This window comes from Agaricus bisporus (assembly GCF_000300575.1).
Source record: "Agaricus bisporus var. bisporus H97 unplaced genomic scaffold AGABI2scaffold_6, whole genome shotgun sequence".
NCBI classification, from domain to species: Eukaryota; Fungi; Basidiomycota; class Agaricomycetes; order Agaricales; family Agaricaceae; genus Agaricus; species Agaricus bisporus.
Genome location: NW_006267369.1, coordinates 692,407 through 720,007, shown reverse-complemented (window position 1 = coordinate 720,007; position 27,601 = coordinate 692,407). Strand labels below are relative to the sequence as shown.

General features: G+C 46.7%; 8 protein-coding genes and 1 non-coding gene across 9 annotated transcripts; 5 read left to right on the top strand and 4 right to left on the bottom strand.

Moving 5' to 3' along the window:
- Positions 1-504: 504 nt before the first annotated feature.
- On the top strand, positions 505-2,659 carry AGABI2DRAFT_178783 (hypothetical protein). Its single transcript, XM_006461692.1, has 6 exons — positions 505-908; positions 955-1,278; positions 1,350-1,370; positions 1,428-1,858; positions 1,920-2,386; positions 2,437-2,659. The coding sequence occupies exons 1-6, from the start codon at positions 815-817 to the stop codon at positions 2,582-2,584; spliced, it is 1,485 nt and encodes a 494-aa protein (XP_006461755.1). The 5' UTR covers positions 505-814; the 3' UTR covers positions 2,585-2,659.
- A 927-nt stretch (positions 2,660-3,586) lies between these two features.
- AGABI2DRAFT_185864 (hypothetical protein) lies at positions 3,587-5,134 on the top strand. Its single transcript, XM_006461691.1, has 5 exons — positions 3,587-3,804; positions 3,878-3,983; positions 4,050-4,145; positions 4,205-4,595; positions 4,654-5,134. Exons 1-5 carry the CDS (start codon positions 3,740-3,742, stop codon positions 5,052-5,054), a joined length of 1,059 nt encoding a protein of 352 aa, XP_006461754.1. The 5' UTR covers positions 3,587-3,739; the 3' UTR covers positions 5,055-5,134.
- Positions 5,135-5,206: 72 nt separating this feature from the next.
- AGABI2DRAFT_t55 lies at positions 5,207-5,280 on the bottom strand. Its single transcript has one exon. It is a non-coding gene; the product is annotated as a tRNA-Ile (tRNA).
- A 59-nt stretch (positions 5,281-5,339) lies between these two features.
- Positions 5,340-10,012, bottom strand: AGABI2DRAFT_222626 (hypothetical protein). The gene is made up of 15 exons (XM_006461690.1): positions 9,800-10,012; positions 9,252-9,748; positions 8,826-9,195; positions 8,456-8,775; positions 8,346-8,409; positions 7,987-8,292; positions 7,666-7,935; positions 7,481-7,610; positions 7,372-7,430; positions 6,901-7,324; positions 6,775-6,852; positions 6,464-6,717; positions 6,190-6,407; positions 6,013-6,131; positions 5,340-5,958 (listed from the first exon to the last, which is right to left on the bottom strand). Exons 1-15 carry the CDS (start codon positions 9,977-9,979, stop codon positions 5,459-5,461), a joined length of 3,789 nt encoding a protein of 1,262 aa, XP_006461753.1. The 5' UTR covers positions 9,980-10,012; the 3' UTR covers positions 5,340-5,458.
- A 1,388-nt stretch (positions 10,013-11,400) lies between these two features.
- On the top strand, positions 11,401-13,047 carry AGABI2DRAFT_205628 (hypothetical protein; the record flags this gene model as incomplete). Its single annotated transcript, XM_006461689.1, has 9 exons — positions 11,401-11,474; positions 11,525-11,689; positions 11,743-11,793; positions 11,844-11,889; positions 11,949-11,982; positions 12,037-12,137; positions 12,189-12,371; positions 12,434-12,575; positions 12,633-13,047. The coding sequence occupies 9 exons, from the start codon at positions 11,401-11,403 to the stop codon at positions 13,034-13,036; spliced, it is 1,200 nt and encodes a 399-aa protein (XP_006461752.1). The 3' UTR covers positions 13,037-13,047.
- A 1,968-nt stretch (positions 13,048-15,015) lies between these two features.
- AGABI2DRAFT_205624 (hypothetical protein) lies at positions 15,016-18,059 on the bottom strand. Its single transcript, XM_006461688.1, has 23 exons — positions 17,952-18,059; positions 17,834-17,902; positions 17,759-17,765; positions 17,591-17,703; positions 17,471-17,535; positions 17,374-17,417; positions 17,294-17,313; positions 17,187-17,247; positions 17,103-17,129; positions 17,010-17,053; positions 16,943-16,956; positions 16,862-16,888; positions 16,720-16,802; positions 16,540-16,670; positions 16,404-16,485; positions 16,294-16,354; positions 16,178-16,237; positions 15,955-16,127; positions 15,834-15,892; positions 15,693-15,766; positions 15,469-15,633; positions 15,316-15,410; positions 15,016-15,258 (listed from the first exon to the last, which is right to left on the bottom strand). The coding sequence occupies exons 1-23, from the start codon at positions 18,038-18,040 to the stop codon at positions 15,175-15,177; spliced, it is 1,647 nt and encodes a 548-aa protein (XP_006461751.1). The 5' UTR covers positions 18,041-18,059; the 3' UTR covers positions 15,016-15,174.
- An 847-nt stretch (positions 18,060-18,906) lies between these two features.
- On the top strand, positions 18,907-21,932 carry AGABI2DRAFT_205622 (hypothetical protein; the record flags this gene model as incomplete). Its single annotated transcript, XM_006461687.1, has 8 exons — positions 18,907-18,987; positions 19,037-19,117; positions 19,160-19,250; positions 19,301-19,505; positions 19,563-19,942; positions 19,983-20,153; positions 20,210-20,436; positions 20,487-21,932. The coding sequence occupies 8 exons, from the start codon at positions 18,907-18,909 to the stop codon at positions 21,930-21,932; spliced, it is 2,682 nt and encodes an 893-aa protein (XP_006461750.1).
- On the bottom strand, positions 21,912-23,519 carry AGABI2DRAFT_205620 (hypothetical protein; the record flags this gene model as incomplete). The annotated part of the gene is made up of 5 exons (XM_006461686.1): positions 21,912-22,320; positions 22,367-22,557; positions 22,608-22,687; positions 22,745-22,993; positions 23,054-23,519. The coding sequence occupies 5 exons, from the start codon at positions 23,517-23,519 to the stop codon at positions 21,966-21,968; spliced, it is 1,341 nt and encodes a 446-aa protein (XP_006461749.1). The 3' UTR covers positions 21,912-21,965.
- Positions 23,520-23,602: 83 nt separating this feature from the next.
- On the top strand, positions 23,603-25,714 carry AGABI2DRAFT_222615 (hypothetical protein). The gene is made up of 9 exons (XM_006461685.1): positions 23,603-23,891; positions 23,948-24,044; positions 24,102-24,236; positions 24,290-24,382; positions 24,438-24,520; positions 24,580-24,734; positions 24,787-24,979; positions 25,035-25,167; positions 25,226-25,714. The coding sequence occupies exons 1-9, from the start codon at positions 23,651-23,653 to the stop codon at positions 25,650-25,652; spliced, it is 1,557 nt and encodes a 518-aa protein (XP_006461748.1). The 5' UTR covers positions 23,603-23,650; the 3' UTR covers positions 25,653-25,714.
- The last annotated feature ends 1,887 nt before the right edge of the window (positions 25,715-27,601 follow it).

Below are 27,601 nucleotides of genomic sequence, written 5' to 3'. Positions count from 1 at the left end.
TATCATATTGGCCCAATCATAACTGAGTAGCTCTCATGCGCTTGGCTGCAACTTTGGATCCAAAGTCATGCAATTCTAGATGAAACATGGGAATCTTAATCTTCGAGCAAAATTCCAGAATGGCAAAATACCGACAAAGTATTGATGGCGGATGTTCAAGGACATAAGACCGTGACGTCGGGAGCGCGGGGAACGGGTGGTTGTAGACGGGCTGGGCAGCGGCTGACAGACAGTCAAGTAAAAACAGAATAATGACGTTGACCGTAGTTAACTTGGCGCATCGAGATATCTTCCAAAGTTATGGCGGGTGGCAGCGAATGCGAAAAGAAGCCGAGGTAGATCTGGTGATTTCAAAGTTTCTTTTTTCTTTTTTTTTTCAATTCGAGAATGTACTTGTGTGGGAGAATTGAGGAAGGTATATTGTACCTTGGCGAATAGAGTTGGACGTTTCGTGTGGCGAAGAAAGTTGAAGAGCCACCTTCACTCCGAACTCGTTGCGGCCCAGGGTTCTTGGATTCAACCTCGTGGAACACGTCGCATTCCCCAGGGCGATCAGCGCAGCAACAGCAGCAGTGAAGTATCCAAAGTCGTGGCTCAAACACAGCGGAGACTCATGCGTATCACCAATGTTGACCACATCTTCTTGTTGAGTTCAGTCGCATAGTAATCGCCGTTGTCTTTACCTGTCACTTTCGCTTACTGTCCTTGAGAGAAGAGGGTCGTCACAGGGGCCGTCGTCGTGCAGCATGGTTTGCCGGAAAAGAGGATAGAGCGGATTTTGCTCCCACGGCGACTGCTTGGTTGACATTTCGCAATGGCATCGCGGCCGACGACACCCCGAGTTGCTCCACGTGATCGGTCATCGTCGCGGTCGTCGTTCCGGTCGTCTTCGCCGTCGGAGGATCCAGGTGAGTTGAGCGAGTGAATGATGAAATGGATGATGATTCTGTGCAGTGCAGGTCAGGACCCACATCTCGACTCTCAAACACAGCATCCGACACCAACAGGCTCAGTTGCAGTCCCTCGAAAATATCATCCGTGCTGGTCCGCGTCCCCTCCACATGCCGCCCGACGACGCCCCCGCCCCCGCCACTCCCGCCACCCCCGCCACCCCCGCCAAGATCCTCCGCCGCTCCTCCTATGATGTCCTCCAGAGCATTGCCGGCCCTGCCTCCAGCCTCCCCCTCCCTAAACGCGACCACGACACGACGGACATCATCGAGGGCATCCCCATGACCAGCTTCAGACGTCCCTCCAGTCCCACGCGTTCCCTCAGTCGTACGTCACATTCCTCCCCTCTCCTCTCTCCACATTCTTATATCAGGTTGCCTCCTCTTCTGAACTGACAGGTATTCCCGTCTCTGCTGTAGGTCCGTCACCTTTCTCTTTCCCTACCCCGATCAGATCATAACCTATCGTCTCAACAGGAAACGCGAGAGCATTGGCTGACGAGGGTCTAACAAGTCCTGTCCGTCCCTCTTCCTCCATACATAGATCCCACTCTTCAAACGACTTGTCTTCCACTACTCCCACTATTCATTCCACAGCCCCTACAGATTCCTCTTCCCTCATACCTCCCTCCCCAACCCCAAATTCAAACTCATTAACTCCAACATCTGCTCGTAGACTCTCTTCAACACCTGGCGGTACTACCAAGGTCTTGGCCGACCTCCAAACCGGTGTCATCAACGCGCGTAATGCGCTCGAAAACACCAAGAGCCAGTTACGACTTTCACAAAGGACAGTTGCCAGTCTGACGAGAAAGGTTGAAGACCTTAAAGAAGTTGAAGAACGATTGAGAATTGAAAACGAAGGACTTAATAATGTCGTTGCCAGAAAGGAAAGGCTCCTTCAAGAAGTATGTTTCTTTTTTGTCTCTCTTCCTCCTCCTCCTCCTTTAACCCCTCTTATGACGTTAGGTGCTTGAACGAGCGAGGAAAGCGGAAGCGGAAGCTGCTTTACTCAAATCGCAACTCAAGCAAGAAACGTCTACGTCTAAAAAGTCCATTCGAGAGATGGAATCCCAACTTGCTGAATCCACAGCCCTTTCCAAAAAATCGGAAAGGGAATACATCACATTGCGTGATAGCATCAAAGGCATGACAGAGACGTGGAAACATGATACAGAAGGACTCAAATCAGAAATGAAGAAACGCGATGAAAGGTGGAAAAAGGAGTTGGATGGTGTTGGCAAGAAGTATAAAGATTTGGTGCAAAATGTAAAGGAAAAGGAAAAACTGTGGGGAGATGAGTTTAAGAAAGTGAGAGAGAACGATATAAAGATGCAGAAGGATGTGGATGAAATTTGGAATGCCGAGATTAAACGTTTAGAGGAGGAAGTGAGGAAGAGCGACAGTCGATGTGAAAAGGCTTCAGCAACGGCAAAGTGAGTCATTTTATTTTTAAAGAAGTCTAAACTCTGATGTCCTCGACAAGTGACTTGGCGCTTGAGTTGTCTATCTTGAGAAAGCGGATGAGGGCTCCCCAAACATCTACGATCAATGATGATACTTCCGTCCCGCCAAATACCACAGATCTTCCTTCAAATACCACAGCCGCGACGCAAGAGAATATACCTCCATAATCTATCTATTCATGCAAGGATATTTCTTTTATCATTTCTATACCATCCATTCAGCCTCTTCGTCAATTCTTTAATCCGAATAATTACCATATTCTGGATATCACCCCGTGTTTCTACCTATCTAGATAATTATTTATCCACATACATAGTTTTACCTTTTTTTCCCACTACGACCAAGACCAATCATGCTTCTTTTTTTGATCTGGTGTCGGGACTGTTGTGAAGCCGAGGATATACTGTACAAGGGAAGGGAAGGGATTTCGTCCCTTGACTTCTGTCACATTGACAACGTTCATGATGAAAGTGTTCCGCCCCGTTCGTTTTTGAAGTCGACTTCTGATAAGTAAGTGTAATGAGGGAACTCGTAGAGTGAAAAGCTTGCAAGACAGTGCGGTTCCGAATGTACCAAGTATTACTTAGGAGAGCTCGCGTGATTGTTGGTTGCTGTACTCCACTGTAACTACTTTTTGATCGAGTGATCGAGTGATCGGATTGGGGGGACCATTGACCACGTCATTGGCTTGAGGACGGGGTAAGGAAGTTATCACAGGTTTATCACGCTCACGCTCAGGTATATATTGTAACTTATTTCATCCCCTCTTAACATCAGAAAATCAGACGTGGAAAGAAAACGTTCAATTCTTTCATCAGTAAATCACGAACACTTCTCCAATACGAAATAATAATAAAAGGAGACAAATTGCGAAAATGAAACTTCTACATGTACAGTAATACTTACTACCGGTAACACCGGCAATGCCACGTAGCCGTTAGTTGCTGCTCCCAGACTTTTTTTTTCTTTTTTCAAAACTTCTTCAAGTCATGATGATCATATTTCCAATTAGAAATCAGACGGTGACTATTAGATCCGGATATTCAAAGACAATTATTATAATAGCCGTTCCCAGTCAGAAAGAAATGAAAATCATGCTCAAAATGCATCGCATGTGGCTCACTCCGATATAAATACTTGACTTACTTAACACAGACTTCAGGGCCCACCCGCCGCATAACTCTCCTTAAACTCTGTTCAACCACACCCATCCCCTTCTTCTCCCCCTTTCTTCCCAACCTTTTTCCCCCTCCGGTTCTCATTCATATCCCCCTTGCTCAATTCTAACCTAACCTATTTGGACGAACGAGAAATTTGGGACGATGGCTACTATTACTACGCCGATTACTGAACTCTTTGGAATTAGACATCCGGTTTTGTTGGCTGGGTGAGTTCTCTTTGATACTAAAATAATAATATTGTTCATTTCCTGATTTTCATTATTCATTATTAATGTAAAGTATGAATGTGGCTGCTGGTCCTGAACTAGCTGCTGCTGTTACCAATGCCGGTGGACTTGGTGTTATTGGTGGTGTTGGATATACACCCAAGATTCTACGTCAACAGGTGAGATATCAATAATAACATCAACTTTGGTAATTCTCACATTTTTGTTCCCTCTGTGTCCGTTAGATCCAAGCTATCAAACAGGATCTCGTAGATAAGAATGCACCTTTCGGTGTTGATCTACTCATACCTCAAGTCGGTGGAAGCGCAAGGAAAACGAACGTGCGTAACACCCCAATATATATTCCCTTTTGCCACCCTTATTCAATGAAATATTACAGTACGATTACACCGGGGGTAAACTAAACGACCTAATCCAAATCATAATCGAAGAAAAAGCCAAACTATTCGTCTCCGCCGTCGGTGTCCCCCCCAAAGAAATCGTCGACAGACTTCATAAAGCAGGTATCCCAGTCATGAACATGGTCGGTCATCCAAAACATGTACAAAAGGCACTAGACGTCGGTGTAGATCTTATTTGTGCTCAAGCGGGTGAAGGCGGTGGACATACTGGTGATATTCCTGCTTCGATTTTGATTCCGGCTTGTGTGGATGCTGTGAAAGGGTATAAATCACCTTTGACGGGAAGGCCTGTTTATGTGATTGGTGCTGGTGCGGTTTATGATGGTCGTGGTCTTGCTGCAAATTTGGCTTGGGGTGCTCAAGCTGTTTGTGCGTTGTTTTTTTCCCCATTCTCCCTCGATTCAACTCTTTCTCAACTTTAAAACAGGGGTTGGTACTCGTTTTGTCGCCTCAGTCGAAGCAGGAGCTCCCAAAATCCACAAAGAACTCGTCCTAAGCGCAGGATTCGAAGATGCCGTCACGACTCTCATTTACACCGGTCGTCCCCTTCGCGTAAGGTATACACCTTACGTCAAAGATTGGAATGAAAACCGACAAGCGGAAATCAAAGAACTTACCTCAAAAGGTATTATCCCTCATTATCAAGAAGTAGAAAAAGATCCGTCGAAATCTATTCCGGGACGTCCTTGGCTTATGGGTCGCGTGTCTGCATTGGTTAATGAAGTGTTACCCGCAAAAATGATTGTGGATAGCATGGTTAATGATGCTGCTGCCATTCTGGAACAGAATGCTTCGCTTGTTAAAGTTTCGCCAAGGACCAAGCTTTAAGCTAATTATCGGGGGGATGTACATAGTTGTTTTTTCTATTTGATTGACGGTTGTAAATGTTATTTGGTTTTCCTGGACACTTGTGTGGTCGCATCGCAGTGATCTGACAATTTCGGTCTAGAAACTAAAAAAAGCTGATACTGAACTTACGATGGCCAACGTGGGGATCGAACCCAAGACCTCCGCGTTATTAGCACGGCGCTCTAACCAACTGAGCTAGTCGGCCCCTAAAATAGCCCCGTCCCTCGGTAACGTCGCCTCAGGCCTCAGTATCAAACCTCCTGTCCATATATACGGGCTTACAAAGTATTGGCACGTATAAGAGCGGAAAACCAATAATAATTGTATATAAGCAACATGAGATCCTATGTATATACCACCGAAAACAAGCATACAGAAAACAACTACGAGCGATAACTTAAACTTCCTCCAGGTCGTGAAAGCGGGGATCTCGGCGGCGAATACGAAGGATGAAGGAATTGTGTTGCCGCAGGAGGTGACGCAATTGGGTCAGGTAGATACAAGGGTATAGTTGGAACAAGTTCAAAGACGTGTTGGTACACCCCTCGATGACTTCTTCCGCTAGATGGGTATTGTTGATCCGTGCTCACACTCATAACGGCGTGAACTTTAGGTTCTTGAGACATATTCTCGTGGGGTCCTGGAGCCATCATCAACGCTGGAGATTGATCAGTGCCACGCCCATCCCATACACATCGAACATCAGTCCCGGGTATAATTTGAGCTAGGCGGCCAGTATCGACATGCCTAACTTCGATGAAACGAGAATCGAAGAGGAGAATGTAAGGAGCATGGAGGGCGACGTGATCGGCAGTGCCTTCCCATTCAACTGTTGAGTTCTTTCGCGAAGGATCCCCTTTTCTATTGACAAACAGTCCAAATTCTAGGTACCCCGAAGGTGAAATGTTATCCGATGGAATGTTGCAAAGGTACATACCGTCATAACAAAGGATAAACTCATCATCATTGACTCGGAACATACCTAGCGGCCGAGCAGATCCACAACGCGTAGTAAGTCGGGAGTCTTGTATTACAGGTATCGTGACGCTGATCATACTTTGAAAAAAAAATCATCAACTTGAATCGTCCATTATTGCGGGCAGATGAAACCTACGTTTCAATCTGCATGATTTCGAAACCCTTCTGACAAGGTATTGCAATCCTCGTTTTGAGGAAAATGAAATCGTAGCATTCTCCGGGTAGAGTGAATTCTTTATACGTTCGGAACCAGCTAGACTTGTTTTTGAAGATCGAGGTAATACCCGAGCTTGTCTTTGGGCGTTCCCCAATCTTGTCGGCGACAGGCTCCAAAGCGTGAAAAAAGCTTTCCGACTGGTGTGCAGCAGATGAATACTTTCACTCTTTTATTAAAAGTCAGTGGAACTCACCCCTCTCGACTTCCTCATGTAAACTACCAGTGTTCGGTTGTTCATGGTCCCAACCGAAAAGAACTGGACATCTTTCCCTGCAGAATTCACCCGCTGATAGTCAACTGGCACAAGTGGACCATATGGCTGAGTGGGCACTAAAGCTTCGATATGATAAGCAAACAGGGTTTTGTCAGCGAGGACCAGGAAAAGCCCAAAATCCTCGAGCATGGCACACTGAGTCACATTTCGCAGATGAAGCACGCGACGCATAGCTATTGAGGCCATTGTCAACAGCGATGAATAAAATGATTACAAAAAAGTGCACTTACACCGGGGATCATGAAGAAAGCCCATCCAGACACCTTCGGCACAAGCCATAGCCACAAGTTTACGATTATCCCGCGTGGCTGATAGAAAAGTTTAGAGCGGAAAAGCAGAAAGGAGATTGAACGTACTGAATGGCACTGAACAAGTTACTTTACCACCCAAGGTTGTTGTATCACTCCACGTTGGTACAACTTGAGTACCCGGGAAGGCTGGCAGCAAGAATGTCTCTTGGCTCAATGTCTCCATTTCGAACATTTTGTTCGATTCCATGACTACTGTCCGCAATCCCAAAGTTTCCTCTAATTTCTTCTGCCATTCAGTTCGCACCGATGCTGATTCAGCGTACAAAACGCACTGTCCACCCAATCGGCCCGTATGGTGGAGAACAAAGGGATATAATAAATTAGAATCTACACTGTCACTTCGATTGGGATGTGACCCCGTCGGACTGGTAGCACTTCGATCGCCACGGCGGGTACGTAAGAGGCCAGTTGGACGCTGAACTGGTGGTTCGTCAAATTTGACCAACAACAGTAGGTCGAGAGGAATTGGCTGAAACACGGGTTACATTCATAAATCGCGACAATCAGCACACTTACTCGTCGGGTAACATGGTATTCCATCGTCTCTTCTTTTGGTTTGGCCTTCGTCATCAGAACTGGAGGAAATCAACGACAAGTCGCAAAGTATAGACGGAGGGAGACGTACGGTAGTTGTCAAAAAGGATGACAAATAATTCTGCCAAATCGCCCCGACCGATGGCAACACCTCCTTCAGCCTGACGGTATAATTTACCAGAATGTATAAGCGACCGCGAATCGTTTAGTAGATCCATATCCTATCGCGCGACGCTATGAGCTCCCTTGATCAACTGTGAACACATTTTTACTCACGAAATGTTCCCCTTGTTTGAATAAGATTAAGTCGTTGTACTTCCATAAATCAACCTTCTGCTTGGCTGACGCAACCCCGGGTTCTGTATCTTTGCCTAACAGTTTGAGGGTTTCTATGACTTGAGGGATCGCGCTCCTATCTTCGTGCCCAGGAGGAGTAGCGTCAAGAATTCCTCTGAGCAATAATTCATATCGCGTTAATCGAGGTATTGGTCGGTAAATGAAGTGATTCATTGGCAGTCTCCGAGCACTTGAGTGCCGTATCGCGTCCTGATTTCATTTAAGTAAATATTGCATCGCTGATCGGCTATATAAACTCACATCATGAAAAGCGCGAAAAGCAGCGTTGTTCTCTCTTTCGTCTTCAATGCGATAAGCTGCAATAGGATAGTTCGGAATGTACTTCAAATAGGCCTCTCTGAAATCGAGAGCTGTACTGAAAACAGCAGCGGTAATGCTCGGGATCCGTGGATGGTGTTCACGTTGAATGTAATGAAGCTGATCAACGAGGCGTTGGTGGTGGAAAGTGACGTCTTGAATGTTGTTAAACACTTCATTCAGAAATTGAGGGAGTCTATCCCGCGGGATAATCGAAGGATCCGCTTCTCGTAACGGCGTTATAAACATCTACAAAACCTGTCAATAGCGGTTAAATAAAAAAAGTAAAGAGATTTAATTACCTTGTCTATGTTATGTAGATCTTTAACATAGTCCATCTCGGTCGCAATGAGTTCGAAGATGATTCTACACAAGTGTAAGCCAGGATTGGACAGGTAAAGATTACACTCACGATTGGCGTTGTGCTTCTTCCCTGGAGAAATACTGCCTCTCGGATCGTGTCACAAGATCTGACCACTCCCACTTTTTCAGCGATCCCTTCATCACAGTCTCTTGGAATGTATGGACTTGGGCTAAATTGTGAAGTGTGTTAAGTGCCTTGATAGCTTCAGCCACGAAACTACCATCAGAGTTTCCCTGGTCCGTTTCCTTGTATATGGCCTCCAACAATACTCTGTATTTCTGGAGATGCTCCACTGGCCGGTTCAAAAAGTGTTTGAGATCAAGTCGCGGTGATTGTCCCAGGCGGACTACTTGACTCCGAGAACACTCCTAGCCAGAGTTATAAGTAAAAGCCGCCAGATAGCAATGCTCATGCGAACCTCGATGAATATCCTAAAAGCTGAGTTGGTTTCGAGCTCTTCTCGCATTAACCGCTCCGCAATAGGCTGATGTCCTATGTAAAGCGGATAGGCTTCCCTAAAATCATGAATTGCAGCAGCCAAGAATATATCGCCAATTTCCTTTACAACTGGTGCTTGCTCTCTTTGGCGGACATATAGGGACTCCAGGAGCCGCTTGTTAATATCCCGTATTTGCATTATGTTGCCGAATATCTCGTCCATAAACTCCTGCAAACTCCCGGAACTAGCTTGTATACCAGAATTGCGTAAAGGCTCGATGAAAACTGATTCCACTAGGTCAAGATCATGAACATATTGTTCTTCCTTGCTCAAGAGTTTATGTATGATTCTGGAGGGTTCTTCAAAGTCAGGTATGCTAAACCAACGAGTTTGGGGTAAACCTACGTTTGCCGATTTATTTCAAATTCTGTGAGCGACTGGAGCAAATCTTGCGGGACAGATATAGGCCAAGGATCTTGTGTGGGCCCTGATAACGCTTCTGTCATCGGAGGAAGCTGCTTAAGTCCCTGCGTGATATATGATGCATCAGAGGAGGGTGACCAGAAGGTGACAAAACTCAAATGAATACTCACCCGGCGAGGACACGAGTATGAATAGCAGTAACTATCGTCAAACTCTCCACAACTGGGAGAATAACATTTACTTAGGACAGTGACAACCCCCGTTGGTATTTCCGTCCTTTCTGAGTCATCCTGTGGGTCATCCAAGAACATGTACACGTCACCGACGCCGTCTTGGAGAACTTGACTACCCCACTCAACCTCGTAAAAGAAGAGCTGAGTTTGGAGGCTCCGTGCGACGAGGAGAGCAGGTCGTCGGTCCTCCACTGCGGCGCCGTGGTTTTCTTTTAATTCGCGATATATTTGGTAGTGAACCGTTGTCTGTCAATTGATCAGCTTCAAAAATACACATAATATGTGGCAATGACCTACTACAATGTCTTTTCCGGTGAAGGAATTAGGATACGTGATTCTTCCTTTGGTATGCTCATCTCGGGGAACTTTATCACGCAGGAGCATGGCAAGGTTAGATAGGAAAGAATAATTGATAAAGTTCGCATCATCCTCATCAGACGGCTCGTCCCAGTGGCCGGAGGCTTCATCATCCTCCATGTGCCCGACCAGGATGTATCTAGAGTTGCGGCGCCCGAGGCCCGCACCCTGGGACGCTCGATGATCTCCTCTATAGATATCATCGTCATAATCGCGACTATGCGTCTCATAGAATACAGCAGAAGATTCATGGTCACCGTAGCTGTTTCCTCCGCCAAAGCTCCGGTGATCTCTGTAGTTAGAAGGACCAGGATCGGATGGAACGAAGTGAAAGTTCCTCCCTTCGGAACTACCTACATAAATTAAGCATACTGCCATTCTGTAGAGGCTGCGACTTACTAAAAGTCATGTGCTCGCTTACAATACCGAGCGAGTTCGACTCAGCGAGGGAAGGCGATCGCGTATCCGGTGATGGTCCAACTGCCAATAAAATTTCGCGGCCGATGTTCTGGCTATATGGCGGCAGCGGCGGTATCTTTTCTCCTGTATCGTCGATATAATCTGTATCATCACTTCCTTCGTCACTAACCTCACCATCTGTCCCAGCTAGTTGGCCATTGAATCCAGAAGATGACGGCAGGTCTGAGACAGGTGAATGGTCGACATAATTCTCGGAAGTCTCTTGATATTTGCTGTAGCTCGGCTGTGGAGAGGCTACGACGAGTGGATACGGATCGACGCGAGCTGGAATGGATGTGCTGGGAACTGGGCTGATGATGGCATTCGAAGCTGTTGGAGGGCGTGGAAGAGGCCTCCCTCGGAGGCCGCTTGATGAGGACCCCGAGGGTGGGGGAGGCGGGACGGGAGGCGGGACGGGAGGCAGAGTCGAGGCATGAGACGTAGGAAATGATCGTGAAGCTGCTTAAAATCCATAAGTAGTTAATCTACCACTGATGCATACAGCCGACTCACTCGTGTTCACACTGCTGGGCGAAGATGGTTGAGGAGACCACGGGGAAGGGCGTTTGGTGAAAGCAAGGTCACTGGGGCCCTGAAAGTCGGAATATGGCGAGGAAACAACATATTCGGCCTCTTTTGCTTCGTTTGCATGTTTGAATTCTTCATAAACATCATGGATCTCTTCATGTGGCGGATCCGGAGGGATGGACGAGTTAATAGCCATGACCATAGTGATTAATCAAAGGGTATCAGTCTGATAGTGCTGCAGTAGATCATGCAATAGTTTGTCCGCACGCCCAATGCGTGCCTTTTAGAGTTGGAAGCAGTATAGAGGAAGGATATTATGTACAATGAGGATGTCGATGGGATTTTTCGGGGGACATGAGGTTGTTGTTGGAAGGACTATAATTGGAATGCTATGCTGCCGTTCTAGTCGCATTGCACATTTTGCCAAATAACCCACCGCTTCTTGGCCCAGATCTCCACACTGGCTTGCATATTCTCCTTTATTTAGTTTGACGAATTTCAAACACACGCCCCTTTTGAAACCAACAGTTCATCGCCATCAACTCAAAAAACTTATGGATAACGCAAATCCGAAAATCACCTCTTCCGTCCACGACATAGCCAAAGAAATGCCTCCTTTTGGATCGAGGTCAGCATCGCGCTGTACTTCAGCCGGTACGAATAATGATTCAGCCATAGACTCCTCACAAATGAAGCGGATGTTTGGTCCCAAAACGCTTGGGATCATGTCCCGCCTCCTGATGATCAAGGGGAAATCATCGCTGCTTCGTTAGATAGACAACGATCGACCGCCGTACCTCTTCACGAGCAGCCTAAATACAACGAAAAACCTGCGAGGCACTGGTCCGACTTTCATATTCTATCCTCGAGTAGATGCGAAACTGATTCCATTTTAGGGATAATTTCTACAAAGCCAATGCTGATAATTTTTTTCGCAATCGCAAATGGTAAGAAACCACCAAGAGCATACAATCCGGGAACCGACTTCTTATCCCAGGCTTCACAATGAATTTTACGAGCTCATCGCTGCAACGGAGTGTGATGTATGAAAACTCATTCGGCAAATCACGATCCAGAAAAGTCATTATCTTATTTTGACTAGGCTGGACCAATGGTGATAGCAGAGGTTGGTTGTGGTGAGTTGTGGTCTTACCCTACCGACTTCTGGTCTGTTTGACTTGAAGAGCAAGGGGCAGGAAACTCTGTCTTTCCGCTGCTATCCGCGAACAAGAATCCTCAGCTGGTGTTCAAAGCCTATGACTACTCAAACCATGCTATCAAGCTCGTCCAGGTGAAAATTTGAAGCACTATATCTGTAGTCTTCTCTCTCACCGGCTTTCAGTCTAATCCCCTGTATGCATCGCCGCCTTGCGGCTCAATAAATGCATCAGTCTGGGATGTCACATCTATTAATGGCTTACCTGCTGACGTGCCACCCGGAAGCGTCGATATCGTGGTTCTCGTATTCGTACTGAGCGCGCTACACCCGGATGAGTGGGGAAAAGCTGTCAACAACATCTATACAGTGAGAGATCAAATGACGGTCGCTTTGTTGGTCGGCGATATGAGAAGCTTACTATTAAGCAGATGCTCAAACCAGGTGGCCGTGTTGTGATGCGCGACTATGGCCGTTACGATCTGACACAGTTACGCTTCAAAGCCAATCGCATGCTAGACGAGAATTTCTATATCAGAGGGGATAAAACCCGTGTCTATTTCTTCGAACTAGGTCTCTTCTCGCTATTCACAGATAAAGTGGAGACTAACATGATTCTAGACGAACTAGCACTAATGTTTACTGGTTCTCGAGCACTAGCTTCTCAAGTCACAAACACTCTTAGCACGGACATTGCCGAAGACGATGGAGAATCATCGTTGAATTTCAGCTCTCCAGAACCAAGATTAGGACAAGACATAGAATCTCCTTCTATTAATAACACCGTCAATAATGACCGTCTTGATTCACAGACATCGATAACCGAACTATCGACGATTAATTCCTCGGCGAAAGCACAAATGCCGAACGTATGGGTGCACCCAAAACTTCTTTCACCCTTCTCAGGCTGCCATCCTCATCCTCTGTTTACGATCGAGCAGCTCGGTATAGATCGCAGACTATTAGTGAACCGCAAGCGTCAGCTTAAAATGTATCGTGTTTGGATGCAAGGAAAATTCCGCAAAATCGAATAAAATGTTTCAGGCTTGCCGTAGCCGTCTGTTTTACACTGTGGTTTGTGTCTTATCATTGCTAGAGCTTAACATTGATTTGTCTATACATTGACTGGAGATACATTTTGAGCAGCCACGCGAACTTCCGAAGGGCCGAATGCCACGATCAGGAGGCGACCTGTGCACCAATCGCTGTCGGGCTGCGGCGCTGTCAACGCGACGAGTCCCACTACAAATTATTCATAGACTCTGTTGTAGAGCTTCCATATGACCCTTAGTAAGGCCTGGCTTAACGGGAACCGCATGAACCGAACACGGGGATCATGGTCGAAGGACCGCTGGAATATTCATAGTGCTTGTCTTCAGTGGAAGAACAAAGATAAACAGGTGCCTTTCGGGTTTAGAGGTACCTCTGCAGAATTACAAGCAAACCTAAGGTTTGGTGCACAGACCAAGTTATTTATTAAGAACTTCATTGACCCTAGTAGATTGAGCATAGAGCATGAAACTTGAAGACTGGACTGGTATTGAAACCAATGTGCGTAGCAAGAAGAAGCTGTGCAGCCGGTGCTACCACTCTACCATCATGCCAACCGCCGGGATGACGTCCTGGATGACTGGGCTGAGCGCTGATGAGCCAGTGGGGATCTCGGACCAAACATGTGGGCTATACAAGAAAACTCGACATACAGCCCCTATAGCCAACCCAAAATATAATTGCAGAGCTTGAATCCCGACTTTGAGGTTAATTCGGAAAGATTTTTCAATCCCTTGATTCTGCTTTCAGTGGTTGACCTTTCAGTGGTTGACCGTTTATTAATGTGGAAAAAAAAACTATCTCCCTTAATATGGTCAACTTCTATATGGGAACTTCCTGTGAGGACTCTCACAATCTTACTTCGGACGGCTTCTCTCAAACTCGGAAGGTCGAGCAAGCCACTCTTTGTTAGAGATTGGGGATAGGATGTCGATGATATACCCTGAGGGATGAGGCTTAGTTACAATCTACTACGTAATACCCCAATGTCGATAATTTCCAACACTCTCAAGGAGTCTGGCCACGATGGTCTATGGTGCAGATCATTACAGATGAGGTGCCAGGAAATACTGAGGATAGAATTGTCCTCACTGAGTTGAAGCAAAAGGTCTCCCTCTGTTCATGTCTATAGAGTAATCCGAGCGGGAAAATGGGTTCCCTTGTCACTCTTTACTAGGGACGGTGGCATTACAGAGACCTATAATACTGATATAAGAAAAGGATTCCGTTAAACATGTTTTTCCATACGACATCCTGCTGCTCCTGTCATGCGCACTGGTGATAATGCTTCATTTTAACAGTGAATTTGTACAGTGTGTTCTAGCGTTTTTAAAAGGCTTGTAATTATAAGGTGATATAAATCAGGGTCACTGATGGCCGTCATATATCACTACTTCCAAGTTGATTAATTTGATGATATGCCCTGGCTATAAATATAGCCCCGATAGGACGGATACGAGCTGTTAGAAGATGTAATTGGCCTCGGCCGTCAGTAACTAGAGGCAGTTTGGTTCCTAGTATGAGTTTTAATCCAGCGGGCCCAAAGGGCGGGCGGAATCTGACTAGAGTTACCACCTGAAGTTTAAATCCTTTTCGACAACATTAGAGACTTATTGGTTCGCCTTCTGCCTTCTTTTGCGCCCAATGGTGCTACTGTTGGACATATCTTCATCAGTACAGTACATCAGGGTAAGGGATCATGTAATCTCACGCATCTGCTTCTTTCTAAAGTTCAGTCTAGCTCAGCAGGTGGGCTGTGAGATTCTTCACCTTTACATATCTCATCCAGGTACATGAGGTTTTCAGCTGACTTCTTGAGATCAAAACCTTGTCATCCTCTTGGCAGCCAAATGGGTTTTCGGGGATCCCTCCATAACCCCATTAAGGCTAGGACGTATGAAGCTAGCCGAATTCGTGCTATCATTTAGATCTTGGGAGTCTCCACCATATGGGCTACATTGACACTCAGGAGAACCCAATCGCATTTTCCCTATGGGTATATGTACAGGTAGATAGCCTAGTCGACGAGGCGTCGGTTGACAAATTTCAATAGCACTTCAAGATAGTAATATACCTCGTCGAACAAAAGCGCCAGATGTGACGTTGAAGGAGGAGACAAGCGCTAGAAGATGACACCAGCGACCTTTTCGAGGAAATTGCGGGGTGGAATTAGCGGAGATTCTGTCTCCTCCAGCGTGGGAATGCCCTATCAATATTAGACGAAAATAAGACAAGGTAAAAACATGAGTTGAAGATCACGTACAGTGTAAAAGTCCATCTCGGATGCCCTCCAGAATTTGCTGCGTTTTGAGACTTTATAGATTACAAACAAAATCACGAAAATGGGGATACTTATATCTTGGAGAGGAACAACGTAAGTGAAATTGCAGAAGCATTTGATAAGGCAAGAGCTCACAGGAAGTAAGGAATTCGGCAACGTCCCATTCAAAGAACACCTCAAACCCGTTAGTCAAAATGAGCAATATCGTCCAAAATATGCCCCAATAAGAAAGATAAGGCTGAAGACTGCTGTGATAGGCATTACTGTTCGGATCAATGCCCTGTTCATTCAATCCCGCATCTGCCGGTTGAGACGTGTCGTGAAACAAATGAAAAGAGGTTGCGTTGAAGGATACGCACAGAAACGAGCGTATGTCAAGTTAATCGCGAACCACCCCAAAAACCCACCAACAGTCGTGAGACTAACTAACCAACTAGAAAGGTATATGTACCTTAGCACTAGACGGGTAGAGATTCGGAAGATACTATTAGAAGACTTACTGGAAGACAGTCGCCGCCCCGTTGGAGACGGACATGAACGATAGGAAAGCAAAAGCAGACTATCGATACGTATTCATCAGATCAACAAGTCAACGGGCTTGGATAATCTGAACCAACTTACCGCTGTGAGGACAGCTGCGAGCGGAAGACCTTTCTTCGTGCAATACGTGAGGTATTTGGGTGCCTGGCCTCGGAGGGACAGTCCGTAAAGTACTCGAGACGCGCTAAATAAGAAACTGTTTCCAGAAGAGAAAGCACTTGTAAAGATGCACGCATTGATAAAATGTGGGAAGACTAATGTGAACAATTGAGTGCCAAATCAATCTTCCAACTCACTCACTCACTCTTCACTCCTGCACGGTCCATAGCAATGACGAAAGGTGACTGCGCAGCAGTTCCGGTGTCTGGGACACAGTGTCTTCATTATAAGGCTTCCGGATGAGATCACAAAAGACTATACCCTGAAGTAAAGCCTCGTCGTTATAGGCGACCAACATGCCAATCATAATGATTCCCAGAACCTATGGCAAATGTCAATAGGCCGCAGAAACAGAAATGACGGAGGCATACATAAAATATGATGATACGCCAGAATACACGACGAACAGCTTTCGTAATGTTACGCCGCGGATTTTCTGTCTCGGAAGCAGCGCTGCACCGGAAAACTGTTCATTTGACTTGTGAAGTGCAGCTAAAACTGACTTACATAGCGACTAGCTCCATGCCTTGGAAGGAGAAGCCCGCTTGCACGAGGACACCGAGCCAGGCCAGGAAACGATCGGTATTAAGGTTAGTGACAAGGCCGGCACGGTTGAAGGCGCCAGGATGATTCCAGAACTGGGATTCATATAAGTAGCAGAGCTTGCTCAAAAGCTTAAATACATACTCGGAAACCTATCCTCTCGCCGTTTGGTCCTCCTCCCAGATCGACTATCAAGCCAGACAAAAGAAGGGCAATGATCAATATTACTGTCGTTGGTTTTGGTCAGGACATGCTCATGGAGTGCAACTTCATGATGCGTACATACATTTGATGATAGCAAAGACAAATTCCGCTGATTTTGAACATGAAGTTATTCAGTAGTTTATCTGCGTCAGTGGTGACTCACACTCTCCAAACCATCTGGTGTAGCACAAGTTAGACAGCTTATCTGGTGAATACGAACGATTTCATACCTGACACCAAAAACGTTGATGGCACAGATACAAACACACATGACCTGAATCACTTCAACACTTGTTTATCATCGAAAAAGCACTGATGCTTACAGCAGTATAGATGGCGGCATGGTTCGTCTACATTGTAGGTTGCCAGTTAGTGCCATATACAAGAAAATGGATTCAATTCCGTACGTCTCTGTCCCAGAATGTGAGTAGAACAGTTGCAGCACTGATTTCCGTCGGTATTGTTATTCTACAGATTGTTAGGAGCCTCCATTGTAAAAGAAAGCAGTACTCACGCATTGGTGTAGAAGTAGTTCTGGTGTTAGAAGGCTCTCTTAAGCATACACAGAACGTTGAAGAAGCCTGAAATGCTTACCCAGCCAACCGCGAATCCGAGAGCAGGGTCAACCCATCGAGTAGCTACGTTACAACTTTAGCTATGCATTCGAGCATTGTCCGCTCCATGTACTGACCGAAATGAGGAAAAGTTCCAGAAATGGGTGCCCAAGTCGTCAGCTCTGAGATTGAGCACAGTGTCCTAGTAAATCAGGAAACTGAGAAAATGATATGATTAAAAAGGCTTGGTTTCGTACGCATATGCCACACTGCCAATCAGCAGGTAAGCTATGAGAGCACCCGCTGGGCCCGCTCCTTGTAATGCGCTTCCAGAACCGAGGAAAAGACCTGTCCCGATGGTGCCGGCGATCTATTAAGACGATCTATTAAGTATTCTGGACGGTCTCAGCGGGCAAGGTCCTTACAGCGATCCTAGGTGTCCCGAGCCATGATAAAGTTAGCCCATCATCACGACTTGGAAAACAATAGCAGCAACACACATCTGGATATGTCGCTGCTTCAATCGTCGCTGGACTCTGTCTAAGTCATGGGCATCGAATCGATATTTACTAGGGGCTAGTCAATAATGCTGCTAGAGGTGGCCATGAAAGGACTTACTCATCGCTGGCAACAACGCGAGGCTTTTCTGCCTCTCCTTTCTCGAGGAAGCCATGGTCGGATATTGAGCTGCGCTTTTCCAGTGACATGGCAGAGGGGTAGAGGGGGGAAGCTCAGGATTAAGGATGCTATTCCATTGGCTATGTATATGGATTGAAGGGGCCCGATAAAAATAGTCATACAGGTGGTGGTGGAGACAATTCTACCAAGGCAGGAATGTGGGAGCATCTTTCTTAGAACGTGACGGCACATGTGATAGAGCGAATCCGATTTTCCAATATTGTAGCACACACCATCGCATCATATCCGGAAGTTCATGGAATCGTAGATCTGTTGTAGCCCATTTCAAAATTCCGGAAGCGGTGATATAAGCCGATACAGCGGGATGCCTCAGATTCCTGGTCCCGCAGAGTGGGAGTCCCCGGGAGCGTCCATTGATTTCTGATGACCGTAGATATAGAGGTGAAAGAAAGCGCGGTTCTAATGCAGACGTTCGCATTGCACTTATCGAGTTCATAAATCTTCTTTGTTGACAAGCCAATTTTACTTTGAACACCATGAGGAAGGGTTGGACATCTAGAGATCGTCAAACATTAAATTGACATGGGAACGGATTGCCACACGTTCAACAAGCTGACCGAGATCAGCCATTCCGCCTATCAAGGGGCGTTATTTATCTCGCAAGACCTTCGACCAATTTGACATTGCGTTGTCAGATGCTCCACATCGTGAAGGTCGGGGTGATAAGGAAGGTATTTTGACAGTAGGATAAAATTGTGTATGGCTAAATGATACGCGAGAGATAGTGAAAAAGGGGTGTAGTGATTTCGTCTTGAGGCCCATTGGATAGCATGAGAAGACTGTTTGATCATATTTGCAGTTGTGGTAATGGGCAACCTTGACAAAACAATTACCTCATCCTCGAATAAAGCGTTCTACTTCACAGTTGGTCAAGATGAGCACCCGTTTGAAACGCAAGCTCAATGACCTGGGTGTCGATGTCACAAGTTCAAGGGCGAGTGAATCCTTCTGTTTGGTGCGATTTTGTCTGCCAAGTAATAATTGTGAAGCTGATGGCAATGAAGATAGGTACTCCCCTCCCTCCATTAGAAAAATCAAAAGACACAGGAGAATTTGTACCTCTTTGGAAGCAAGAGGCAAGTTTCGTTCAATGGTAGTATCGTTTGTGAACTGACCCGTATCCTCAGGTACTTGATGAGAAAGGCAGGCGACGTTTGCATGGTGCATTCACTGGCGGTTTCTCTGCTGGATATTTTAACACCGTAGGGTCGAAGGAGGGTACGTAGTCTCTTTCAAAAAGTTTACGCATGCTCCTGAACTTGTTCGAGGATGGACACCTGCAACATTTGTATCTTCACGTGCGGATAGGACAAAAGCAAAGGCTTCGCGACCAGAGGATTATATGGACGAGGAAGACTTGCAAGAGCTTCGTGAAAGCAGGACGTTGGTTGATACTGTTGAGGAAATGGACATTTCTGGAGGGACGGCTGCTGAGCTTAAGCGACGGAGAAATGAAGATGACACAGAACAAGAGTACGTCGCTTTAGTCGGGATCGCATTCTCTTACTCATTTGTCATTCATAAAATCAGTTCCATCGTCAATGCTTTGCAATCTACTTTGTTACCTCCTGCAGCAGATTCAGCTGGTGCCCGGATTCTCAGGAAGATGGGCTGGCGAGTCGGTAGTGGTGTTGGACCTCGCGTATCTCTCAAGCAACGCAGACTACAAGATCTACAGACATCCTCCCCTTACGGGACCAGGGCTGTTATCGACGATATTAAGCTCACAGAAGACGACGAGGAGGCCAGCAAACATACTTATGCTCCCAGAGACACCCCCGTTTTGATTATAGAGAGAAAAGACAACTTCCACGGTCTAGGGTACCGATCTGGAATGACACTTAATGAAAGCCTGGGGTCCTCGAAGGCGGACAGTGGAAAGGGCCCTCGAATATCAGGCAAGTTCATCAGTAACGTTACCTCATCTTATTATTCATTCTTTTTGGTCAGCTGGATTTGGCCTTGGCGCGTTAAATGATGCTGATGAGGATGACCTCGACGTGTACGATGCTGATATCAGGAAAGTGCGGAATCGTTTGGCTTATGACGCCAAACACGACGATACGCTTGTGCTCGGCAATAAAGGAAATTCTTCTAGGCCTCAAATGGTAAGTCATCGTTGTCTGAGCTTTGTAAACTTTTCCTTTCTCCTTATATATTTAAGAGGTCTACAGTAGGTTCTACTGTCTTCCATGACGGGTCCAAGGTCCTCAGTGGATTTACTCTTTCTGAGAAGCCTGTGGTCGAGGAAAGATGGTTCAAAATGCCTGATATGCCAGCTGGATGGCAACCAGATCCTCGACGAGTCTGGGAGGTTAATAAAGAAAACATTCCTAAGCGCGAGGTTATTCGAGAACCAATGGCCTACAGCAAGTGGAAATCCTCCGGTATGACAGCTGGGGAGGTACGAAACATTTTCACATTCATAGGAAACATTACTAATTTGCGTGATAGCGCGGAGAAATGCTCGGGGAGACGCCAATCCAAACGGGCCCTCGTTCTGTGTTTGACTATTTGTCCGAAAAGGATCGTGAACGCTTGAAGAACATCACCGCGGCGACTTCTGCAGGTGTATCTCCATCTGCTTTGCAAAGTTTCTCCGCTCCTCGGACAGAGGCACATGTAGCACAAGCTGCGCTCAAAGGGTTCCAACCATTCAGTTCTGATCCAGCTAAACACGACAGGTATACGACCTATCTCCACTCGCAAGCTAACCCTGATGGAACAAGTCCTCCATTGGAACCATTGCCTGATCAACGGCCTGACGATTTTCAGAAGGAACTCGAGGATTATTCCAAAGCTGCCATAATTTTCAAACCAGTCTCTGGTGCTATGGGTGGCCGATTTCAGTCAGCCGCGCATGTTGAAAAAGGGCCCGTCGTCCGTGAAGGACTTCATCAGCCTACGATGGAGGAGCTGGAGGACTTGGAAGCGAAAAGGAGGAAGGAGGAAGAAGAGAAGCTCAGTCCACAAGCTCACGCCGCAAAGCTAGGCATGTATGGAGCCATGACCAGAGAAGTCAAAGTCTGGCTACCGGCTCGGCTTTTGTCCAAGAGGTTTGGGGTAAAGGAACCAGATATACCTCTGGATGACTTGGCCGGCGCGGCTACGGAAAAGGGCCCGTCGTTTACTACTTCGGAAGCAGAAAAATCTTTTCGTGAAGCAGCTGGCCTCGATTCCAAGACTGGTTCTGTGGATCCCAACCAAGCACAGTCAGGTTCGAGTGGTGATGGTCGAAATTTGGCCAATGTTGGACTAGGGGAAGACGAGTCCCAGGGCCGAGATACGCTGACGTATGAAAGACCCGCGATGGATGTTTTCAAGGCTATATTTGCGAGTGACGATGAAGAAAGTGACGATGAGAAGGAGGAGGAGGACATCCCTGAACCCGAAGTTGCTGCCAGTAGCAAGGAAGTAGCGAATGGATCGTCTGGACCTTCGCATTCTCTCCTCGACGATAAGCCTGTAGATATGACCACTTTTCGACCAACGTTCATACCCAGGGAAAATAAAGCCAAGAAGTCGAAGGATGACGACGAGGGAAAAGAAAAGAAGGGAAAGAAGCACAAGAAAGATAAAAAGAAGAAAGACAAAGGGCCATTGGTATCGTTCGATGTCGACGAAGATGGTGTTGAGGGACTTTCGCTCAAAGTGACCTCTGAAGAGCGTTCGAAGAAGAGAAGAAAAAAGGACAAGAAAAAACGCGAAGATGACGAAGATGGGAGTATGTGGGTGGAGAAACCCGCCCCAGAAATAACCAAAAATCTGCCGCCACTCTCCACTGTCAATGCGGCGGTCGACACGCAGGATACGGAAGTGACGGTATCTGGTGGTTTGAGCCCTAATGGCCAAGATACAGGTGCTCGTAGAGCGCGTAAACGTGCAATTGACTTTTTATAGTCCATTCGTGTACTAATATATCAGCATGTATCGTTAACCTTCTTCACTCTCTTCCTCATTTTCCTCTACTACTTCATCGCCGGAATCAATTTCACCGTAGTTGACTTCACCATCTGAATCGATACCTTCTTCTTCGTCGCGTCTTCGTTTACCATTTAACGGTTTAGGATCATCACCATCGGCAATGGTGACACACGTTAGGCGTGTACCTTTGGTGTCATACTCTACGACAGGTTTAATTTCAGCGACAGTCTCTTTGGTTTCGGGTACCGAATTCATATCGTATAGTCGAATTTTGCCGTCTGAAGAAACAGTTGTCACCACCGTTGTCGATTTCCGGCCGCTGTCGACTGGAAGAGCGATCTTCAAAGTATGAATTGCTTTCACTCTGCGTGAACATTAGCGCAAGAATGGCAACAAAAGGATAAACGAACCTGTTTTCATGGCCCACCATTTGAGCAATTATTATTGGAGGTCTAGATGAATCTTCAGGTATATCGTAAACAGAGAGTTTTTTGTCTTCCGCAGCAACTAGAAGAACTTCGCCATCGCCGGAGACGCGTTTGCAGAATGTCACGTCGTGTAATCGGGAGGGATGTTGGATAGTGTGTAAGAGGGTCATTTCCTGTGAGACGCGATGAGAATGAAGGTGACAGGGAGTTCTGCAAGACATACAGTATTGTATATATCAAACGTCAAGCCAGACTGTACAACGAATAGTTTGCCATCAACCGACCATCGTACGGTCTCTCCCTCTGTAAATATTCGCGCTATTAGTTGTTCCATAAAGAACCCCGGGGAGTAGAACATACCTTTTCCAAGTTTTGTACTAGCCACGCCTTTACCACGCATTAGGTCCCACATCCGTAGAGCCCTATCCTTTCCGACGCTTAATGCAACTTTTCCAGATGGGTGAACTGCGATTGAATTTACGCGGCCTTTGTGACCTTTTAATGTACGTAGAACTGTCCAATCTCGTGCATGGAATAAACATAGAGTGCCATCCTCGGAAGCGGAGAATAGATGTGATCGTGATGGAAAGACGAGGTGAGTGATTGACCCTTGGGATATACGACACTCTAGTTCAATGCTGCATCATTGAAGAAAAAAACTCGACATACCTTCATGATGCATTAATCCACCGATCTCTTTTCTACGCCGTAGATCCCATACTTTGATAATTTCATCTGCACTCCCAGAAGCTAGCCATTTACCACCTTGAGGAGACGCTGCAACGGCTTTGATACACGACACATGCGCCGGAAAAGCAAAGATTGCTTTTAAATGAAATTGGAGGTTTTTATCTTCTGAATAGGTTGTTTTGCCCTCTAGACCATAAAGCAATTTTTCGTATGATCCCGCAACGATTTTAAATGTAGTCGATAGAATTTCTTCGTGAGGTTCTGTGTTTGGGAGGGCTTCTTTTGCTTTGCCTTTATCTTTTGGAGTTGGGGTGGTCGTATTATGTGATTTCTTTTTGGATGGTTTTACTTTGGGGGGATCAGGGTCTGCAAATCGAGCCCGTGGCTTTTTAGTGGTGGAGTCCGTTTTAGCTTTCTTCGTGGGACGAGTGGTCGTTTCAGCCATTTTGATAGGAAGGGAAAAATTGAAGTATTTTTTTTTGCTAAGGAGTTTTGTGTTCCGTTTGATAGCCGAGGTCCCTGTTTTGATTTGCCGATTCAGCGCCATATTTCAAACATCTTTCCTCTTGCTGTCGTATGGGAGCGCGTTTAGTCTCTAGGCGATTGGCTATAACCACAAGGAGTTTGAATACTGCAGCAAATCAATGGAGACAGGCTATTGCTGATAAGAATCCGAGTATAAATGCTCTGGTTTATACAACACCTGCATCGGATGCAATTTCGTCTGCTGGTCCACTCTCAGGCGTCACCGTCGCAATAAAGGATAATATTGCAACATTGGGTTCACCTACGACTTGTTCCTCTGTCATGCTCGAGGGTGGGTTGTTGTTTCATGTCTGTGTAGTGGGATGGTAATTAAATAAATCAGTCTAGGCTTTACTTCGCCTTTCGAAGCTACAGCGGTCAAGTTACTACGTGAAGCTGGCGCAGACATTATCGGAAAGGCGAACTGTGATGAATTTGGTATGGGGTAAGGTTTTTGTTTCTTGCACAAGGTCGCGTCTAATTGACGGGGCATGTGATACAGATCCCTGAATAAATACTCAAACCATGGAATCACAATTAATCCGTATCAACCTCCATCTGGAAAATTTGAAAAACGATATCCTGGAGGTAGTTCTGGAGGAAGTGCAGCTGCTGTAGCGGCTGGAATGTGTCAGGTGTGAGTATTTAACTTGTGTTTCTTTTTTTTTTCATGTGTGACGAATGTGTTAGGGCACTAGGAACTGATACTGGTGGCTCGATACGATTACCTGCGTCCTATTGTGGGATCACTGGCTTGAAACCATCTTATGGACTTGTCAGCCGGTAAGTATATCTTTACTTCGTTTTACATTTGAAGACCATTAATTGTTGGGCTCAGTTGGGGCGTTGTATCGTATGCGGACAGTTTCGATTGTGTAGGTGTCTTGGCTTCAACAGTCCCCGACATTCGACGTGTGTTCGGTATGTTTATCAGTTGTAAATGTCGATCTGATCAACGAAATAATTAAAAATTTGTAAAGGGACGATATCTGCTTATGACACGCGAGATCCAACGTCGGCCATTCCTGAAGTGAGGGAACGTTCTTTGGAGGCCCTGAATGTGCGTTTGTCCCGTTGGGACTCTGAAAGAGGTTCTGAGAAGCCACTTCAAGGTTTGCGTGTTGGCATTCCACAAGTAAGCTTTTATTTTTTGTCAGGTTAGCCATTGGTTTATGTGTTCTTTCTAGGAATTTTTCCCTGCGGAACTATCTCCTTTTGTCGTCAAACTTGTGAGGAGAGTACTCAAGTCTTTGAAAGATCAGGGCGCGACTCTGATACCAGTCTCTTTACCATCAACGTCGTATGCGTTGAGCTCTTATTACGTGCTCGCCAGTGCCGAGGCTAGTAGTAATCTGGCGCGTTATGATGGTATCCAGTATGGTGCGCTATTTCCATTTGTCGTGTGCACAATCGAAATCATTGATATACGAGTCAGGATGCAATGTTCGACCAACCCCCGGTAGTGATTTTACGAAAATTTCGAGAAATTATGCTCTCTCCCGATCAAAAGGATTTGGACCTGAAGTTCGGAAACGTATTTTGTTAGGAACTTATGCTCTTACAGCAGAGTAAGTTATGTTTTGCAGCTGATTAAAAGTGGATAAACTTATAACTTGATGCAATCAGTGCATTTGATAATTATTTCCTTCAGGCTCAACGAATACGACAATTGGTCAGGAACGACTTCGACCATATTTTCTTGATGCGTAATTACTACCTGACTGAAGATTCTTCTACAAAGACCGAAAAACCATTGGGACCACAAGTGGATGTGTTGATACATCCGTCAGCTATACGTACTGCGCCCCCCATCGAGGTCGAAGACGAAAAATCATCATCTGGAGAGTCGTCCAGTTTGGATTCGTATGTTCAAGATGTTCTTACGGTGCCGGCATCACTTGCGGGTATACCAGCGCTTAGTGTGCCTGTTCCGAGTAAGTTATTATTGGATGTGGAAGGTGATGGATGGCCTGTTGGAGTTAGTATTGTTGGGCAATGGGGATCGGATGAATTGGTGATGAAGGTTGGTGAGGCGGTGCAGAAGATTGAATGATGATTTGTATGGTTAGTGTAGTGTCGTATTGGTTTAGAGTAATTTAATTTGTCGAGCAGCTGGAATGTTGACTTGGTTCAGGAGAAGGTGAGGAGGAGTGCAAGTCCAAGGTATGTGGACGAGTCATGAGTAGAATGTAGATACGTGTGGCGCAATGTGTTGTTGAAACTGATGGGGACTTTGGCCGCTGTTTCGTAGGAAATGGTAGTGTTTCGATTGCTACTAACAACAGGTTTATCTCGGATGAAGTTGATAAGTCCGGCGGTGAGTTTCGGGCCTGTGGGCGCGGTTGTCACAATGTAGAGGATAAGTATGAAAAGTCTAGATCGAACCATTAGCAAGATCCAGCAAGACGGCGCAAAAGAGAGCCAGAGTAAGAGCCAGAACCAGGCCAGAACATTCAACGGATTTATCGTAGTGGAGGTGATAAGGGTTTCGGTGATTGCCGAATATGAGATTTCATATGAATAGTCATTATACGTAAGGGGCGATCGGGTCAATTGAATTGAGTGTCACTTTGAGATCTGGATCACACGAACATTCCTTGACAGTGATGATGGTTTTTTGCATTGTTGTTATGGCGGGATAGAGTGATCGGACGCTGTGAACAGGTAGATGGTGTTGGAAAGGACGTTGGCCTTTTTGTGGAGACGGATGTTCTTTGTGGAAAGTTGAATCTGGAAGGGTTGCATCAGAACGGAGGCAAGAATGACCGCTGTTACGAAATGGAGAGCCCTATATGTGCACGGCAGAGCCAAGTCAGGATCATGAAAGAAGCGAAAAGAAGGTACTTGGACAACCTTCCGGAGATGAGCTTGCGTAGAAGTCTACCCAGCGTGGAGCTGTTGGATAGGATGTTTCTTAACATCCAGGACTAGGAGCCATTGCAGACAAGGCTGTTGTCGTTGGGATTCTGGCTGGGAGATGACAGGCCGAGACGGGGAGCAAAGATGAAGACAGGGGGGTTGCAGGGTCCACGTGGGGTGATCTCGATCGTGAGATCGTTGATTGCTTGTGTCATTTCGAGGATAATTTTGCGGGTAAATTCCAAATTTTGACATTCCTCCGCGTGCCTTGCCTCGCTCCAGTCTTCTTTTATTCTTCGCTTCTCTCCTTGCACCCGCCCTCTTTCTCCATCCACGCAAGCCTTTTCAATCCATCTTTTTGCGCCATCTGCGCTCGCCGATGAACGTATCTGCTCTCCTGCAGGACTCGCCGTCTGATGACTCGCACCGTCGCAGGCCCGCTCCGCCCCCAAGCAACAGCGGCGGCAGTGGATCTCAAGAACACGTAGACCGTGGTGCAGGGCCCGGAGGAGGGGGAACAGGTGCTGGTGACCGGTCTGAGCGGGGAGAACGAGGAGAACGAGGAGAAAGGGGATCAGGAGCGCAGTGGCCTCCCTACGACAGAACCCGTGTACCATCGCAGAGTCAGAACGCCTGGCCACCGCCGCACCCCCGCCCGGCCCCGTCCTCCGCCCCGACCACGCCGATGTCGACTGAGACTTCGCCTTATGCCCATCCCAAAGAGTCCTGGCCCCCGCCCGTCGGCAATCCTTATCCGCAGACCCCGGCCACGCCCTACGATACCCCCGCCGCCGCCGCCCCGCCCTCCCGCTTACGCGCAGACTCAAACGCAGCCTCCCATCTCCCCGACACCGGCCCGGTGTACCCCGCCCTCCCGCCGCCGGCTCCTCTCGTACATGCCTCCCCCGAATTCCTCCCCACCTCCATAGACCCCCGCCGCCGGCATCTGCTGGCTCGACACCTCATTATTCTACTCCCGTGCCAGCCTCTGGCCAACCGCGCCTCCCGATGTCACACTCGCCGCCTATCGGCGGATCACCATATGCAACCGGCCCACCACCGCCGACGAGCTCATCAACTCCGCGCCGGCCTCAATCACAGCTCGCGACGCCCCAGCCTCCGCATGTCCACGGCCCACCATCA